This window comes from Seriola aureovittata, chromosome 12 (genome assembly GCF_021018895.1).
Source record: "Seriola aureovittata isolate HTS-2021-v1 ecotype China chromosome 12, ASM2101889v1, whole genome shotgun sequence".
Taxonomy (NCBI): Eukaryota; Metazoa; Chordata; class Actinopteri; order Carangiformes; family Carangidae; genus Seriola; species Seriola aureovittata.
The window spans coordinates 11,052,607-11,072,422 of record NC_079375.1 but is presented as its reverse complement, the minus strand read 5'-3'; the positions used below and the strand labels follow the sequence as shown (position 1 = coordinate 11,072,422).

Below are 19,816 nucleotides of genomic sequence, written 5' to 3'. Positions count from 1 at the left end.
TAGCCAAATAAAATCTAGGTCCCGAGTAACTCCTAGTGCCTATATAATTTGCATGCCAACAAAACATAATGTAGAATTGAATTACCGGTACTATGTTCCTAATTATATCATTCCATCCATTCATCCGTTATTATTCAAAATGTTCATTTTTGGGCTCAACCCGCCTGATCCGCCGAAGTTAATGCGGATCCACGCATCTAACTAGTGTTAATGTTAAGCCCCTTTTTACACAGTCCGTTCAAGGCGGGAATACTGTGCTTTGCAGTTCTGTGTACAACCCTTAAGTCATTTACTTATGAATTTGTGTTTGTATGGAATTACTCACCAGAAATGTGCCAACAGAATACAGAAACAGATCCACGCGAAGGCTCATGGATCTACTAAGACCAGGACAACGCTGTGGTGAACTTGGTAGCTTTTAAATGGGCTAAGCTCAATGTCCTAACACGTGAAAAAAGAAAAAGTTTTAAAAATGTATTTATTTATTCACAATGTAATCATCATTTACTTTTTCTAGTTGTATATCTTACCTAGAAAAGTAATAATGTCAAGGATTCAGTTGAGGACCACTCAACTTCAGTACTTCAGGACCACTGGACATATTTGGCTCAGCCTGCTGGACAGCACAACATATGCATTTACTGACTGAACAGATGTTCCACGAATGCAACAGGAGTACATCTTTTAACACTGGTCAAACAGCCATAAATTATAATCATCAACAAATGAACAGTATAACTTAACTAAGGTAAATATGACACTTTGGCCTCAAATACAGTATGTCCTGGCATGCAAAATCAGGCACCGCATTTTTCTCAAAACACTCAACAGCCAGAAAAAAGCGGGAGTCTGTAATAGCCGCAAGCATAACATTGACTTTCACGGCAAATTTCAACCTCTGCAGCAACTGTGGCCGCCAAATGTTGGAGGAAAAAAGACTGTCCACTGACCGGCTGATAATGTTACTGTCTATGAACCTAACAACCAACGACAGAACCAGCTATAAGTTACCTTAGAGCTAATGTTAGCCTAATGGTAACGTATCTGGACACAGCTAAAATGCTTATAAATTTGCCCTTCACTGGCAACGTTGGCTAATAGCAATTGAAAACATATAATCTACATAATTTCACATAAACAACATAATCTAAATAATTCCACTCAAAAAATGTTTACCTTGTTAAACTACCTTTCCCTGGCAGCCGAAGACAGAAAGTTCTGGAGGAGCAAGTTAGCCGACAGACTTTTGGAGGAGAGCAGAGACTGTAGCGTAGCTCACAAACACAACTGTCCCGGAGCTCGAGGAGGCGGAGCCGAGTGCAATGCTCTGATTGGACGGCAAAGATTCAAACTTTAATATTTGAATAAGGCACTTTTCTGTCCAGGGTGTATACTCAAATTTATGCAATTTATGCATAATTAATGCATATATTTATTACAACCAAACATTTACTTTACCTTAAAAGTATAATTGGGAAAAAATCTGAAACTATAATTATATTAACTATATTTTGACATTTTACCACTGCTTATACATGTTATACATTGACAAAAACACATTTATTCAACATTTTTGTTGTGAAAACTTCCGTAATTACACAAGATTTTTGTAAATTAACAAACAAATCTCAATAAAATTACAGAACGAATACTTCTTTTATTGTTAATTGTCAGCAATTTTATCTCATTTTACCCTTTTAACAGTATTAAACTTAAATTTAACAGTTTAATCTCTTAGATAACAAATACTACGATACATTTGCAAATCTATTTTAACAGTATTTTTATGTAAAAAAAAAACAAAAAACCTTAATTTTCTTTTAAAAAAATTTAAATTTTATGGTTATTCACAGTTACGGTGTTTTCATGACATGTAAAATCACAGTCTATTTTTATAATTTTATTAATATTTTCATGTATTTTTTTTAATACAGGAAAAATCTGTAAAATATACAGTAAAAATTCTGTTAAATTACAACAGTGTAGATAACTTGATGAGATGAACTTGCCTACAGCAAGATGTGCTTGAGCAATGAGAGAGCTCTTAGGCTTTAGACACTGTGTAGCATGACTAATCCATTTTTGATAGGAATGGGAGGACTGGCTTGTTGGTTACAACGCAAGAGGGAGAGAGTGGGGAACAGATGAGAGAGAGTTGCTCTGGCTGTGATCTTCATCCAGCTAGATTTTGCATTTATACATTTATCATTTTTTCAATAATTATGGCAAACTTTTGATACTGAACATCATTCATTTGGAGTTGTGTCTCTGTCCACCTGGTGAAAGTGAGTTCAATATTTACTGTCTTTTTGCTCTGTTTTTGGTCTTTACCAACTCCTGAGGGAAATATCTGTCTCTTCAGCAGCTGAATTCTCTGCTATGCTCACTAGCTAGTCACTAACTTTGTCTTTATGCTGTTTGTTGCTGAGCAGGTAGTGTACAGAGGAGTTTTTTTTGTTTTTCACTGAACTTGTCTGCCTGTTCTGGCCAAAACATTACATTGTTAACAGTTAAGGGCCAGAAGCTTGAAATGACAAATTTCAGGCTAACTGGCTCACAATATATCTGTGGCTTGAAATTAACAATGGTGAAATAAGCTGTTCAGTTTGTAAAATGTAAGGTTGAGTTCAGAGAATCCCTTAAGTTGAAGGAGAGCAATGAAATGCAATCTGAGATAAGAATAGGACAAGGTAAGAGCTGTAGACAAGCTCACAAGTAAGATGTATAGAGTAAAGTGTATGCAGTAAAGCCCCCCCCCCCCACGTGAAGCATTTAAGGGGTTCATCAGCACAATTAACGTAGTTCATATACAAGTAGTCATTAATGTAAAGATATTGATTATTGCTATTTTAACATCTGAGGACAAGTAAGACAAGTGGTCAGACGTAGTTGTCAAAGCTGCAAGACAAAGACAACCAATCTGTAGTGCATCCCTGTAGTTATAGATGCATGTTTTCAGTTTTTCCATCTGCACCTGATTCACTGTAAAGTATGTAGCACTCATCCTAATGCTCCACTCCCCATCCTTTCATTATTCTTTGATCTGATGCCATATGCCTGTGCCTCAGCAGGGTGACCTGAGTGTGTCCTTGAGCGTCTGCCCTGCTGAGGATATGACACTGATCTCCTAGTGGCTCCAGTGGTGCTGTTCTGTACCTGGACCTGAAACTGAAACTAAAACTAAAACCTCACTAAAAGTGTCACTTTTTTTCCACATAACTAAACTGTGAGGATCACTCTGTGTTAAAATGGAGTAGTTTTGCTGTGGTGCAAAATAGATACTCAGATACTAATCGATACTAAAAATTTGTATCGGATTAGATACTCATTTGCAACAGTCGATGCAATCAATACCAACAGTACCGTCTTCACCTCCAGTTGACACACAACTTCATACAGCACCACTGCAGACGCCAGCCCCTCTCCTCACTGGCAGCTGAACACATGAATGCTAGTTGGCGTTCACAACACTGAACTGGCGTTGCCAGCGTAAAACTAAATTAACGTCAAGTTTTGTGCGACTAACATTAACGTGGGAGCTAGGCAGCAAACGTTATCTGTCCTGCCCGTCTGTAACGTCAATAGTGAAATAGTATCGTGACAACCCTAATTTCAATAAAAAGCAGTCACGGTTGCAATATGACATTAAAAGCCCCTGGTTTTTGCTGTTCTGTACCTGGACCTGAAACTAAAACTAAAACCTCACTAAAAGTGTCACTTTTCTTCTACATAACTAATCTGTGTTAAAATGGAGTAGTTTTGGTGTGGTGCATCTGTAAAGTGTTGAGTTACCTGGCTGATCACCTGGCAGGAAGGCAGTTTTAGGCAAGGCAGAGCAAGTTTATTTGTATAGCCCATTACAAGAACAAAGGGGTTGAGGCAGTTAAAGGTGTGACACTGACTTGACTTGCTGATCAGGAAACTGTGGTGAAATATAAGATGAGAACACCAGAGATGCCAATATCAACATTTGGTAACTTATCTGGAAAAGCCCTTATTTCCAGTGAAAAGAAGTCATGGTGGCAATATGGAATTGCAATGGTTTTAAAAGTTTACATTGATATTGCAAGGCTATATTTTATCTCAAATATATATAAAAGATAAAAGCCCCTGTTTTTTCTATTAACTTAACTTAGACTAAATGTATTGAAACATTTCCTTTTACATTACTAATCCGATGCTTCCGTAGTGCACTGCAGGCAGCAGAGTTACAGAATTGTCAACAGTAATAGATATAGTAATGTCTCTATATTCCTGCAATAGATAATGTTTCTAATTCTAACTATTTTCTAGAGCTTAGATGTTGTGAATGTGTGCTGATTTTCTTCCTCTTCTGTGATAATAAACTATATTTCGGGGTTTTAGATTCCTGGTTGGTGAAAATAAGCAATCTGAATTCATCAGCTTCACTTCTATGAAATTTGGATGAGCAGTCAGCATACAGTCAGCTGCATGTGGGGATCACACAGTTGGACAGCAATCATTTCTTCTGTACACCTGTGATGCTTCTTTGATTTCCCTACATTTTGGTCTTTTCTTCTTGATAATAACAACACCCTGACAATTTTTTTAGTCTCAGAATACATCATCGGTGGCTGCTTTTCTAGATAAAAATGCACTGGTGATGATAAAAATTTAACAAAGTTCAAACTGCAAAAAGAAGCACCTCTCACATTTCTGGTTGAAGTAATTGATGTTCTAAATTTCCGTCTGTGTTCCCGTCTCTGTGGAGAATGTGAAGCATGGCTGCGTTTTTGAATATTTGACAAGTCGAGTTGCTTAGTTGGAATGAGGAGTGAAGTGGCACTACACAGTTAAAGCCATTTCTGGAGAGAGATGGACAAAAACTGTTGTACAGTAAAGAATGTAGAAATCTTTTCATGTGCACTTAGAGATTCTTCAACCTCACACACAGACATTTACTGAGTCTGAACCACGCCACGGACGCACTGCACTGCACTAAACTTGGGGACTTGTGACTGAGAGGGACCGAAGGCTAGTTTTTGACCCTTTTGCCCTGCATATACTGTAGCTGGAGCTGAATTCAACCCAGAAATGTTTCAGTCGAACTGACTAGTGTTTAACAGTGGAGGATGAAACGAACTTAATGCTATAAACTTTGAATCAAATCAAATGTGGATTGTTATTTCTAATACAAAACTGTACTTTTCTATTTTTTTGTATAAAATCATTAATTTGGCATGCTTTGATTTGTCCTTTCACATTAAAAGCTCTCAGGTCAGTCACAGACCATCTCTCCTTTCAGCATATGCTTGCCCTCGACTCGATGAATTATGTACCCTCACAAATTACCAGTCTGGCCACCCGTCTGGCATCCAATTAAAATTTTAAGATACAGATGTTCTAGACATTCGAGGAGCTTTAACTGGCACTTAATCTGAATGTACCTTTTGATATGTGTGTTAAGTCTGAAACTGAGGCATCCATTACATTTATGTGACAAGACAAGACATTCTTAAACAAGTACGGTGTCTCAAAGAGTTCCTTCAAAGCTTGTCCATGTAGCCACACAGAAATGTTTAAGCGTGTTCTATATACTAAGATTTAATGCCTTGGTTTAACTGACTGCACTTTGTGATGGATTGGTTTGAACGTGTTAAACATGTGTTATCGCCCTCCTTTTAATCTTACATCCATGTTCTTGTGTCTTCTTTGTAGTGTTTCTGCGCTAAAATGACATACAATTCCACTTAGCTCAAGAATTAATTTACTGTATTTTATTATTCTGGTCTGTGAGAGTCACATCTGTAACTGTGTATATGAACAAGTCTAGCAAAGGCAGAAACCACAGCACTAGGACTAAGCCCTGCAGTCTTATTAAAATGTAAATTTCACAGCTGCATCTTAACGGATGAACTTGTCTAAAAGAAATAAAATTTAAACTCTCAACAGGACATTCTTATTCTTTTATAGAAACTTATCAGTCACATATCCATTTTAGAATGATAAAGCCGGCAGTTTTACCACTGCAACAAAAGCAGCGTCTCATTTCTAGCTGATGACTTGTTGTTTTTTTTTCAGCTGGTGCTTGCAGATTTTTGTCAGCTGTATCAAACGTACATATCAGCGTATTTAAATATCTTAAATATGCACATAAGTTACGTACAGTATGTGATATTGTGCTAAAAGACTGAGGCTAAAACTTCATGTTCCAGGCAAAAAGTCAAAATCCTCGCAACAGATGATGCAGTCTGACAGATGTGACACTATTCGATGTAAACTCTGATATAGTAGCACCTTGGCTCCGATTCTTTTCTAACATAACCCGAGACTTCACCAAATAAATTGGCTAGTTAACGATAGTTAACGACTCCTTTGGAAATAATGTGGGGTTACCACTGTAGGTAATAAGCTAGTTAGCAGGGCATGAAAAAGAGTGCAGCTTATGTCAGAGCAGGAGTTTAGCGAACAGTGAGTTGTCGGTACTTGGGTTTCTCGACTATAAAAATTATGTTTCAACCTAATGAATGGGAGGCTGCATAGTGGTAGTTAGTATATCAAGTGAAATGTGTAGTCTGTTGTCCTTACACCTGCTTTAATAGCTGTAGCGAGTCCCTCGACTGACTGATTCTTCCTGAACATGCTGTTTTTTTTTCTGGTGACAAATATAGCACAGTGCGAGGAGAAAGTTTTTGGAAATGTACAATCACTATGCCTGCTGTCACAGATAATGGCAGCAAACCTGAAACAGTATTAAGAGTTTCCACTGACAGTGCATTTCAAAATAAAAATCCAAAATTGCTCAAAAAAAGTGTCAGTACCCGAGTGGAATGGGGGGGGGGTTTTCCCAAAATGCTTGCTACATATCCCACTTAAAGATGCATCTGTCAAGGCCTTTCTCCTCTTCTTCTTCTCTCTCTCTGTTGTTATGTGAGTGTTTATAGTGTGTATTGTGATGAATGCAGTACTATAGCAACAGAAAACCAAAGTGCTGCATTTGCGTGTGCCTATGTGTATCTATTTGCAAATGCTTCTTAAGGTCATCAGTCCTCATTTGAATAACAAGTTTAAAGAGCTAATTTAGCTTGTAGCCTGTCAGGTACTGAGACATTAGATGATCAAAACAACAAAGGAAAACAAAAAAGTGACATTAACAGTAAAATATGTTCACCCTCGCTTTGCAAAAATGAAAACGAAATCACAGTCTGTTAAGTTTCATATTTTTCCCTGTCAGTTTTTTTTTTTCTTTTTCTGTTTCCTTACACGTACTCACTCTCTGAGGTCAGTTGATCTCATATATTTTAATATTCTATTAAAAGCCTTAGTTTTGGTGAGTCAACATCTCAAATTCTAAAGTAGTTGAAGAAATGCTTGAAACATATTCTCTTTTATTTTTTACCCAGCACTTAATCTTAAAACTTTCCAAAACATTGCAACAACTGGAGATGTACAGTTTGTTTCACTTTTATGTGAAAACTGGAATTTGAGTAATCACAGCATGTGAAATAAGTATGCTGCATTTATTTTCTGTACTGGAAAAACTGGTTAAAAGTTTGACAAATGCCCATCACAACTCACAAGAACCCAGAGTGTCTACAAGCTGTAGACAACGCTATTCAAATAACAATGTTATCAAACAGATAAAAAAACAAAAAACAAAAAAACAAATCCTGAAAAGCTGGAGACGGAGGATGATTTGTAGTTTTTGCTGGATAAATAAGTAAAAAATGTTTCATTTTATACACTGAAGTCACTATTGAATTTGGTGATTGGCTTCAGTTGCTTTGTTGATGCTTCACAATCACTGACTTGCTTCATTAGCTGTTCAGCTACCAGCTGACCAGTAACATCAAACCATAGTGATGCCTGTACACAGCACGACCATCAGTGACCGTTACTCGATTACTTCATTTTGCCTATCCCTCTTAAAATGTATTAACATTTAAATATAATATAAATACCAATTACCTTTTAATAGTTGGATCTAGTGCTGTAACTAATGATTATTTTCTTGATTAACTGTTTAGTCTATAAACAGTCAAAAAATGCCCATCACACCTTTGCTTAGCCATATGCAACATAGTTTATATTGATGTACTGTATACTGAAGAAAAGCAGGAAAACCTCTTGTTTGAGAATCTGGAATTCTTGAAACGATTTATCAGTCATCAAAATAATTGCAGATTGTTTTTCTGTCGCTTGACTAATTCATTGATCGACTAATCGTTTCAGTTGTAATTGGATCTTTTTGTAATTTTTTTTCCCTTTGAGTTATAATGCATGATTTGAATCTTGTGTTTATGCTTTTTAGCTTTTTGAATGGGCCATTTTATTAATGAATTATGTAAAAACACTACAAGTTTATAATCAGTCTGGTGGCACACTAATGGTTATGAATTGGTTTGTTTTTCATTAATAGGTGCATTTGTTTGGGCGACCAAGAAAGTTTTGTATTTGCATAAAATGCACCATACTTAATACCATATTGACATCCAGACCCAATGTGAGTTTCCATGCAACATGCATGGCAATACAATAGGTGTTGCTTACCTTAGTGAAGTGTCACCCTGACGTCTTGATCCAACAAGCCCACTACAGCTACACCCCCCTGTCAGAATTTCTCCCTTGCAGTATTATAATTAATCCACAACCCACTGAACAATGAGTTAGCACGGTTGTTAACCTCTGTGACTAAAGCTGCACTTTCTGTAGCTTCACATAGAGATTAGTGAGCCCACTAATCTCTGTGGTTGGAGACACACTGGAATGTGCTACACAAATCCTTACAAATTACAAAGATTGGCCACACTGGGACATACCTCTGGTCTAATTTTGCTGAGGAGTCGACGTACAGTAATGTGTCCTAGATTGGCTTAGAGGCGGTATTTTAGACCAATTAAGTTGTGCCTTGTGAGGACAAACATGTTCACCTGTCTATACCTTTCAGTTACATCATTTTTCATCATAATTTTTGTTTCTAATCTCACTTTGACTTTCTGTGACCCTTCCCATCTTTGGTTGCCTATCACTTGCTATTTCTCAGTAGTATTGGTAGTAGTAGTGGTCATCTCTTCCTCAGGCCATCTTAGGTGTCCAATCTTTGGACTGCTGATTTAGAATCAGCCTTGAAAACAGGCGGTTACATTCCACTTCACATATTTTCACAGCATTTCTCTGTGGAGTCCTTGGCAGACATGGTATGATCAGGTGCTGTTATGAAATTTATTGCTGTTGTTAAAAAGAGAGTTACAGGGATCCTTGAATAAACTGGTTATATAAAGGGTCTATTTCTCTCTGTCGCTGTGGCCATCTTTGCCTTTTCTTTTCTCTCCTTGGTCTTTCTCTGACTTGCAATCTTCAAAGTCTTCAGACTGTTCAGATTCTTTTAGACTCATACCTTTGTTGCTTTGTTGTCTCTCCCGAGGTGACATTTACATATTAAGTTGAAAGTGAACACCCTGCACTGTCATGTACACAATCCCTGTGAGATGCTGCAGAGAGAGAAAGAAAAGTAAAAAGTACAGAGGAAAAAACAGCAACAAGAGAGCAACTGAAAGACAGAGATTTCTTTTGCACTGTTTGATTGTCTTTTGTTTTGGTCTGCTGACCTTTTTTCAAGACAAAAAAAATAAAAAATAAAACCCCAAGATAGAACCACACACAGTTGTCTTGAGAAAAGTCTGTTGAGCGAAATGAAGAGGCCGAGGTGCAGATGGATTCAGCCCTCATGAGCTTTGTTTTTGCACCCTGCATGAGAGGAAAAACACTGATGTGTGCTGTATGCACATTGATATCTGATAAGTCCTGTGCAGCTGGTCGTCCGGGGTAAAATAGACTCTCTATGCTGTCTGTGGATTTATTTCTTCCGTTTTCCTGCCTTTGATTTTCAGCAGCGCCACACTGCACTCGCATGGTTCAACACCTGTTGGACGCAGAGGGCGACCACCTTGCCCCTGAGCTCTGTAGTTGAAGCAGAAAATGGGGCGAGGCTCCTCTGTCTGTCTGACTGATTATCTGCCTCGCTGCCCGACTGCATGTTTGAAAAATTTAGACCCGATGCATTACATGCCAGCCTGTTCAGTCACTGAGGAGCAGCACGGCTGGGAAATAAATCCTGACCTGCACAAGCATTATGGTGTGACTGGCGTGCGGTGTCTGGGTCCTTCGGTCAGCAGAAATCCATCTCATTAACTAGCAAGTTGGGCACACATTCTCTCTCTCTCTCTCTCTCACACACACACACACACACACACACACACACACACACACACACACACACACACACCCCTCGAGGCTCCGTCTTGGCAGTCTCGACTTTGCTGCCCACAGACAAAAGACAGACACAGCAAGAGGCAGCCAACTATCTGGACAGGCAGCAGCTATCAGCTCAGTCACCCAACATATGTTTCAGTTTGCTGCGTTTTGCTTCTACCTGCCTCGAGAAAACATCACAGAAACTTAACCTCACCAGTCAAGCAGATGCCAGTTTGTGCTGCATTTCCCCTAAACGCTTAGTCATGCTGTTGGACTGTTGGGCATGATGTAATGTAATTATTGGATACCAGTTGCAACACAATGCTGGAATTTTGTTCGGATAACAAATTAACACCTTTACAGCTGCAACGATTAGTTGATTAAGGTTAGTTAATTGATAGGATAGAAAACTAATTGTCAACTTTTTTTAATAACCAATTAATTGTTTTAGTCATGCCAAACATTCACTGGGCCTCACAGCTGAGAAGTGAGGGTTCTATCCTTTTCTTTTGATCAAAGTCTATTTATTGAGTAATTTCACAGTGTACAAAAAATACAAAGTGTCCATCCAACCCAGTTTAGTAATTTCCAACAACTGCCAAAGAGGAGAAACGTAATTATAATAAGATTAGATTCTCTGCTTCCATTTTTTTTTTTCTACAAATGTCCTGAATGGCTGCCAAATTACATATGATTTCAGCGCAGACCCTTGGAGAGAGTATCTTATCTTCTTTATCTTGAGATTTTGAATAACCTCTTTGATCCAGTGAGAATACATACTGTAGGTGGGAGTGGGTTTTTCCATCTGAACAGTATGAGCCACCTGTTCGACAAAGTGTGGAAGATCAACAATGTTGCACTTGTGATTGTTTAGATGCACATCCGGTGGTGTAACACCGAATAAAGCAATAGGAGGGGATGGGGTCTAATGGCTCTTTTAGTATTTTAGTTAAAGTATTATAAATTGACTTCCAGAAGTGGTGTAGCCTTGGACATGTGCATCTTTGTCATATATGATTGTAAATGGAGTATCTTTGTTTTGGACTGTTGGTCACATAAAACAAGGCATTTGAATATAGGGCCATACCAGAGGTTTAATATTTAAGGTAGAGCTGAAACGATAAGTCAGTTAATTGATTCGCCATTCAACGGATTCACTCATTAGAATCACAACATCTATCACTCCTTCTCTCTCCCTTTCTTTCTCTCTGACTCCGTTGGCTTCTTGTCAAGAAGTCTGATGTCATTCATGGGTTTTTATTGTCTACTACTTCAACCTCATCTACTTCCTCTCTCTCACTGATTGGAAAAACCATAAAGCTACGATAAGCATAGCCTCTAGGAAAGCTCTCGGTGCACTCTCTTCCTCTCCTTTGCTCATGTGTTCACTGCGTTGTGTATTCCCACTTGCCGTCTCGTTCCATCATAAATGCTTTTTAAACCACTTGGCTGGAAAATTGACTTGGCATGTCAGTTCGGCTGAACAGCCCCAGTCAAGGCTCCTTGTTTGTTTGCGTCTGTAGATGCTTTTGTTGTTGATTTTGTTTCTGTCAAAAGATTCTTAAATGTGTGCCTCTTTTTCTAGCGAGAGTGAACTTCTAAATGTATTTAACTGCTACTCAACCATGCATATCAAATGAGAACAAGGTCACTGGATACTCTAAAAATGCCAGAAGAAGATCGATGGTGTTTGGTTTGATTTTATACAGCAAATAATGCAACAAGTCAGTGGATGGAGTGAAAATACACTGTTATAATTAATAGCACTTCACCTGCGTTGCTTTAAGTAAGAAGTCAAAACATTAACACCAATAGACAGCAGCCATCCTTTCAGTTAAATGTTTGATAAATTAGTGTAATTAAATTACATTTAACATTGATTAGGATTCATTCTAATTAATTTTTTTTCCCCTATCTGTGTCTTTTATTTTGCTTCAGGTGCCTGGGACTACCAGCAAAGAGGCCAGCCAAACAAACTGCAGATCTGACTGATCTGATGCCATAAGAAGAGGACGTCTAGTCCGAAATGTCAGCGGATCCTCTACTCGACAAATTGATGAATGTTTCTCAGTAGCAGCCAGTCGTGTGCCATCACTGGGATTTCTGAGTTTTGAGCTCTAGTTCTTGGACAGATCGGACTATCTTTTAACACAGGGATACCATATGGCAGCAGCAACATGACACTGGGATAGTGTCTAAAATCAACATATGATCACGTCAATATCAGCTAAATCCTATCTGCCTCGCAGCCTTATGTCTTAGATTACGAAGTTGTCATTAGAACACATTTGCCATATTTCTAATAAAGGATTAGTACTTGTGGCATGAAGGACCCCCTGGGATCAAGGCTGATGGAAATAGTTTAGTACTTGTCATTCAGGGAACCTGGCTACACACAAAACAAGCTGGAAACACAGGCTTTACGTGGAGCTGACAGTGAAGCCTCCCTTCCTTCATTTATGAGCCCATGACCCCTGCAGAAGTCAGATAGTCGGGAATCAGCCAACAACATATTCTTATCGAGAGATCCACCAGCAGCTGATATTGCATGCCTGTGAACGTGCCACACCTGCATTGCCTTGGCTGGCCGTCGCAGGACGGTCACTTCACTCGGCCATGACCCGGCTGATGTTGGGCCGAACTCTGGAGCGCATCTGTAAAGGCGTCATGCTGCTCTGCCTGCTCCACTTCCTCATCATGATGATACTGTACTTCGACGTCTACTCGCAGCGCTTCGACCTCTTCAGCCGCTTCAACAACGGACGCAACGGATCCAGGAATAATGGCAGTGGAGCAGCAGGGAGCGGACATCATTTTTACTATTACAACCTCTCCAGGCCAAATGCGACGTTAGCAAGCTACCTGGCTACGGGCGAGCAACTGGTGCCGAGTGTGCAGCCAGAGACCAATCAGACGCCTTCCCCCAAGCCGCTGCCGCCATGCCCTGAGAACCCGCCCAGCCTCGGTGAGTAATAATCTCATCTCCACTTCCTCTACCATTTACAAGAGCTATTAAGAATGAGTTGTGTATCGAATTAATTTGATTAATTAAATGAGCGATAAATAATTGATCGTTATTTGTCATTGAAAGAGTATTGTAGATGACAGCTGGCTTCATATTAGCTGTCTTGAGTCACAACAGTCTCGTAAATTGTGAATTGAATAGTTGCACCTGCTGCAGTTAACTGGGATAAGATGTCTCCCAGTTTCAGGCGACCTGGCTGTGGCTATCTCACAATGAATTTGACTGTTGTGTCCATAAGGGTGACGGGGGGAAAAAAGCTCGATCTTATTAAACTGTGGACGTCTGTGCTCCACTTGAAGCATGTAGCACTGACAGTCCACAGCTCTATGGGATGACATTTTAATATTGATATGACAGGATTGCATTTGGTTCAGGTGTTTTCTTATTCTTGCTCAACTGTCTTAAACATAAAGTCTTAAAAAATAAAATGTTTCAATCATGTTTTAGTTTTTTTTTTTTTTAATTGTGAATCGACTTAAACCTTGAAAACCTGAAAAGCCGCATTGACAGGACCTACATCTGCCGTAATGCATTTTCTGTTCAATGAAAATCCAAATGGAAACAGAGGATTTTCCCTTGTGTTTTGAGTACAATATTGTTGGGTGAGTGTGTCATGTTAAACAGTTACCCTGCTTCCGCTCTGTGCTGTAAATTCCCATTGTATTTCTTTACAGCCCATAAAGTCATATTTAAGTTTCTGATGTGCATGAATGAGCTTGGATGAGAATGTTCTATTTTAATCACTTTCTGTCTTGCTGAATCACCTTACTCAACGTCCTATTTGCTTTATTTGTTTATCCTGTCAGTTTGTTGTATTTGTCATTACGGCCCGTACATACTGTATGCCCGATAACGTAAACCAGGAGCATTTGCACACCATTGATTAGTGTAATGAATAGGGGGAGATGAGACCTTGATCGGAGCTCGATGCTAGAGGGTACTATTATATATTCAGTAAATAAATGCATCTCCAGTCTTTTTCCAATTAGTGGGAGAGCAAATGTGGCCATAATTTCGTTTTTCCGGATCAGTCCGCAACATAAAACGGATTTAATGTCAACGATTTACACGGTGATATTTCAACCTTATAGACCCACAGCGGAGCTATTAGCAAAGATTCATGCAGCCGGACGAGTAAACACACGTTTACAATAACACACACAGCAGCAGATGTACACAACAAAGCTTCAGGGAGATTTCTTTTGTGTTCTCAGGCAGTTTTTCTTCCAAAGTTATGTATTCGCTGTTTTTTACAATTTGTAACAATCTGCATTGCCTGCATGAGTTTGAAAAAATACATTATACAAACTCATTAGGTAAAGTAAGAATTTAAGTAAAGAAAGAAAAACTGATAGATGATTGTAGATACTTCCCACTTTTGCAGCAAGATTTCAAACAAATTCCATAATCCTCTTTGTATTCATAAAAAAACACATTCGCTGGTCACTCGTCTTGGGGGGAAAAAGGTGTATCAATGGGGGGGGGTGCAGTGTTAGAGTGTGTACACTCATGAACGCACACACCTCATTATCATCAGTATCCATCCACCCAACAAATCAGAGGTTGATTGAGTCACACTAAGCCTCGGGTTTACTAAATCTATAATTACACAGTGGACACACACTCTCTCTCGCTCTCCTCTCTGTCAGGAATACTCGCAGATAATAGAGCTGCAAAAGGAGGAACTAGCTACTGTCATTATTTCATATTAGATAAAGTAGGCCTGACCTGCGTCCTGTCAGCTGATCCTGATACCAATGAGCCCCCCTTTTGCTCCTTTGGAAGGAGGAAAACTTTCTCTGTGCTCACCTTAAATCTGACAGTATAAATGAGCAGGATTTGTAACATCACCGCCAATCCCAGAGTCCTGGTCCAGTTTAGACCTGGTGCAGTTTACACAAGTGTGATGAGAAAACTTAAAACCTCCAGTGCACATATGCAGAGAGTGGACTTTTCAGTGACGTAGGAGACGTTTTGTCTCTAGTAGTTAAATGTTTGAAATGAAAATATGTGATCATTCATAGATTCATAGAGAGAGAAGGAGTAGCTGAACTTTTAGAAATATTGTAACTTGTCAATTGCATCTTTTTTACATGGGAAACCAGATCAGACTAAAATTATTACCCAAAGAAGAGTATTTTTTATTTGTTTTAAAACATGACTCGAGAGAAACACAGAAACAATAAAACTTTGCTGGATGCATAAGGTTAAGTTACTTTGCAATTATTTTATTCATTTTTAGTCATGCAGCTGACCACCATTGTTGTTAGATGTTGATGTTTGGTTGAATGTAGTTTGTGACACTGGGTGACCAAAATTCAATGTCAGGACAGAGTCTAATGCCAATGTTAATTTGACAGAGAATACTGACGACAGCTGACGTTGATATTTTGTTGGTTTAAAATTGTGTTGTTTAGTTGGCAAAACATCTCATTCCAACCTCACATTGACGTAGAATACCGGCTTTCTAGTTGTGAGGCATGGTGACCAAAGCCCAGCTTCAGCTAAATGTCTGCTAAACGTCACAATGTCAGTCGGCCATCGTTGGGTTTTGACTCCAATTCCGAGTTCAACGTCTTTCTGGCGTTACATTGACGTACAGTGTCGGTGGGCATTCGCACAAAGAGATATTTGCCTCCTAAATATGCGGTTACATGTATTTATTCAGAGCTCTGCATACAGTAAGCTCTGTTGTTGCATTTAGTGACAGCATAAATCTTTAGCACAAACTGTCCCTTAGAATAGATTGCTCCTCTGAACAATTGATTATTTGCACTTTGTCTGTCAATAATTGTTTGTGAAGGTAAAAGAAAAGCTTTTAAGTTTGGTCTGGCAGATATGCAGTATAGGAGACATGGACATATTTGTCTCAGATGCTTTGAGGCTTAATTAGTTAAAGCAAATAAATGTTCATCATGTTAAGTTTTTGTAATTGCTTTTTTTGTGATTATTAATTTCAGTAGCAGTTTATTTTCCAGGTCAATAAATAAGCTCTTCATAATTTTTCTCAATAATTTCTAAGACGTTTCCTGGAAAACAACTATGTAATTTGCTATTAATTATTGAGAAAAGTATTCACAGTATTCAATTGATACGTTTCCGATGACTTAATTCTACCTAATTGCTAGTGTGACATTTTAGTCTGTACACAACAGGCTTGCTAAAAGGCAAAAATGTGACGTGTGAATACAAATCAAATCAGATTAAGTCAAGTCATGCATCAAGTAAGATTGTTTAAAGTTTGTTTAAAGTTTTCATATGAGTTTGAAAATAATGTTTCCAAAAATAAATGAGGAACGTATGAACATTTATCAGGTAGTTATCCTTTCAAGGTGTTTCTCATGTAATTAGTATCATAGTGCATAGGAAACATTTTGGGAAATATTTAGGAATTCACGTTGCATTCCCACCATCGTGGAATCTCTTATTCTCCGTCATTCTCTTCATCTTTTTCCCCTTATTCAGGGTGAGTCTTTTCTATTCTTTTCAGGAAGCTCAGCCGAGGTCGGAAGCTGCTTATATTAAAATATGTTTGCTTTATTTGTTATTCTAATATAATTCATGTATATTTATACTGTGTGGTTGTTAATATAACAGATTTTATATTTCTTTTGTCAAATAGCACTCAGCAGCACTTTGCTGATGAAATGAAAACATGTTTCTTATTTCTCCCACCTGCTCCATCTGTAAATGAGCTTTGTAAACTTAATCCCTCGCGAGCGGCACTGTGGCATTGTCAACATTTTTCTCTCCTCTTCTTTTTTTTGTTCTTTTTTTTTTTTTTACTGATTGCTTTTCTCATTTGATAATGAGGTTTGTAATGTGCTTTGAAATTGGGAGTGGGAGATAAAGCTGTCAGGTTGATTTGTCTGAAGCTGAGGTTCGCTGATTCCATTATTTGGCCTGGAATTGGCTGTCACTGACTCTGGATTTGGCATTCATACCAGGCACAGGTGTACTCTTGTAGCTTATCTCTGCCTTTTCTCTGTGATGGAGTGGCTGCCTGGGGCCTGTAATGAGCAGGAAGACAGAGCAAGACTGAACGACTCTGTTTTTCAGTCACAGGTGCAGAGAGGGAGAGAGGGAGAGAGAGAGAGAGAGAGAGAGAGAGATCTAATGGACGCTGGTATGATGGTTGGTATGAAGTGAGACAGACAGAGAGGCGGGATGGAGTGAAGGAAGTGAACAGCAGGTGGAGAGGTGAGGGGGTGTTGAGGGGGAAAAAAGAGAGAGACCTTGAACGGAGGTACACACACACACACACACACACACAAACACACACATGGAGAGAGGGAGGGAGACACAAACAAACAAGCCTTTGGCTGTCCCGGAACACCAGCTGACAGGTGCTGCCTGTATGAGTGGCTAGCATCCACACTTTATATCCTGGCTGCATGTGTGTGTGTGTGTGTGTGTGTGTGTGTGTGTATGCATTTGTGTGAACTGTTAGTGGGATATGCAAATCAGGCGTTCATCAAAAAATGGATCCAAGGTATTGACAAATATTGCCAAAATAAATGATCTTCTTTGTCTTTTCTCAGTAAAACTGGGGAAATCAGGAGTGAAGAAAAAAACATATTCATTCTGTTTTCATTACTTCAACTGTGTCTCCTTCAAATTACCTCTATGTGTAAAGCAGTAGCTACAGTATAAAGCAAAGCTCTCAATTAAGCGGTCAACCTCTGGTCCAACCGTCGTGAGATGTTGCGTTGTTTTGACAAATGATTGAATGAATGAGACTCGAGCAGCGAAGATGAGATCTCACTGTAGAGACCTCATCCATGCTGAGTGGTCTCGTTACATGATAGATTCAGCAGCTATGTGAGCAGTAGGATTTCAGCATAGAGTCTCATCGCAGTATCTCTTCCATATGAAATAGGCAACTCACTGTGCACGTTACAGAGAAGGAATTATTGTATCCAGCTGGTTTACACAAGGAGGACGTTTGGGGGGGCTGCTGTATTCGCCCTGTAGCCACCACGACGAGGACAAGCAACTCGGAAGCTGAACTGACTGATCAGTTATTTGCAAAGCGAACGGGTTGGGTCACGACAGGCTATGAAAACGAATCCTGCAGGGACAGGGAGGCGGCAGAGGCTGAGGTACAGCGGTGGAAAAGGAGGGGAAAGAAAATTACAATGTCAAGACAAAAGAAAGCAATTAAAAAAGGATGAAGAATGTGCAGCTTCAGTTCCATCCTTTGACAATAAAACTTATAAAGAGCAAATGTAACAGTTTATGATAAACAGTAAGGACATGAAGGGAGTAAGATGTCAAGACAGAACATAAAAGGAGAGAAGTTGAGGACACAGAGGAAGTCATGTGCACTGCTCTGGTATGGCGTGCCATACAGATGATGCAGAGAAGCACTGTGAAGTACTGCTGTTTTTCCTGCTTGTGATAAAAGTATGGAGTGTTTCTCTGTTCAGTTATTATAGTCGTGTCCATCTTGATAAGGGCGGCTGATGTGCGTCCTGTTCCGCACCCAGCAGTCGCTGTTTTATACAGTATAAGAAGAAGAAGTTGATTCTCGCTAATTACATTTGATTGGGAAAACCCTGTAGAGAATCCAATTAAAACGAGGCCTGGAAAGTAGCTTTTAACCTCCCACTGAGTTGAAAGTGTGTGTTTGTGTTGTGCGAGTGTGTCTGTATGTGTGTGTGTGTGCCCATTCAAGCGTCAACATGTCATCTGCGTAGGAGGAAGTGATTAATAGCATGAAAAAATAATAGGGTTCAAGCTTCAGAAGACTTCACACACACACACACACAAACATGCACGTGGATGTCTGAGCATCTGCTGGCCACCAGCAGAAAATTGCTTATTATTAAAACTCGCAGATCAAAACCAAACACATTTGGTTTCACTGGCCAGTGTAGACGAGAAGCAACACCTGGTCCCACATCGGTGGAAAAAGGGGAGCTTTCCAAAGAGGTCAGTGATAGTATACAGGAAAAAAACGGGGGAGGGGGCAGTAACTGCCGAGCAAGGAAAGAAGAAATGTGCTAAATACTGTATGTGTCTAGAGCCCCACTAACTTCGCTAACACAGGGCGTTGTTCTAAACCTTAGCAGTCCTATTTAAACCCTCCTATTAAAAATGTAAGAGAACGGTCTTAAAACATGCGGTGCCACAAACTCACCGTTCATGGAGCATTGGGAAGGTGAGGGTATATATAGGGGAAGAGGGTTTGCACCTCCCTGGATCTATGGTTTTATTTTCACATTTTGCAAGGAGGGAGGGTGAAACGGTTCAGGCTCCACCAGGAGACACACATGTAAAGTTCAGGGTTACAGGGTCCGTGTCATTCCATTCAAATGACTCTCCGGTTATGAATAAAACAAGACCACACCTCTGTGGTCCAGAAGTGGAAACGTGGTCTGTCTTATGTGTCTATAAACCGTGTGCGGATGTGAGCAATTGGAAATGTACTTTAATGTGCGCATGTGCATACCAGTGTTGGTTAATTACTTACAACATGTAATCAGTTACTCATTATTCACTAAAAAGGCACCTGCATTACCTTACCCGTTACTCAACGGCAGAAATAATTAGTTTGTTATTTGTTACATTACT

General features: G+C 39.3%; 1 protein-coding gene across 2 annotated transcripts in view; it reads left to right on the top strand.

Moving 5' to 3' along the window:
• The window catches only part of b4galt2 (UDP-Gal:betaGlcNAc beta 1,4- galactosyltransferase, polypeptide 2), a 171,540-nt gene that overhangs the window by 12,409 nt on the left and 139,315 nt on the right, over positions 1 to 19,816 (top strand). Inside the window, exons 1-2 of one of the 2 annotated variants that reach the window (XM_056392508.1) lie at positions 2,145 to 2,285; positions 12,154 to 13,180. In XM_056392508.1, the coding sequence (XP_056248483.1) occupies positions 12,832 to 13,180 (349 nt within the window). In that variant the 5' untranslated portion in view covers positions 2,145 to 2,285; positions 12,154 to 12,831. Of the gene's footprint in view, positions 1 to 2,144; positions 2,286 to 12,153; positions 13,181 to 19,816 lie in introns of those variants that run through there. The other variant, XM_056392507.1, reaches the window with a different exon arrangement.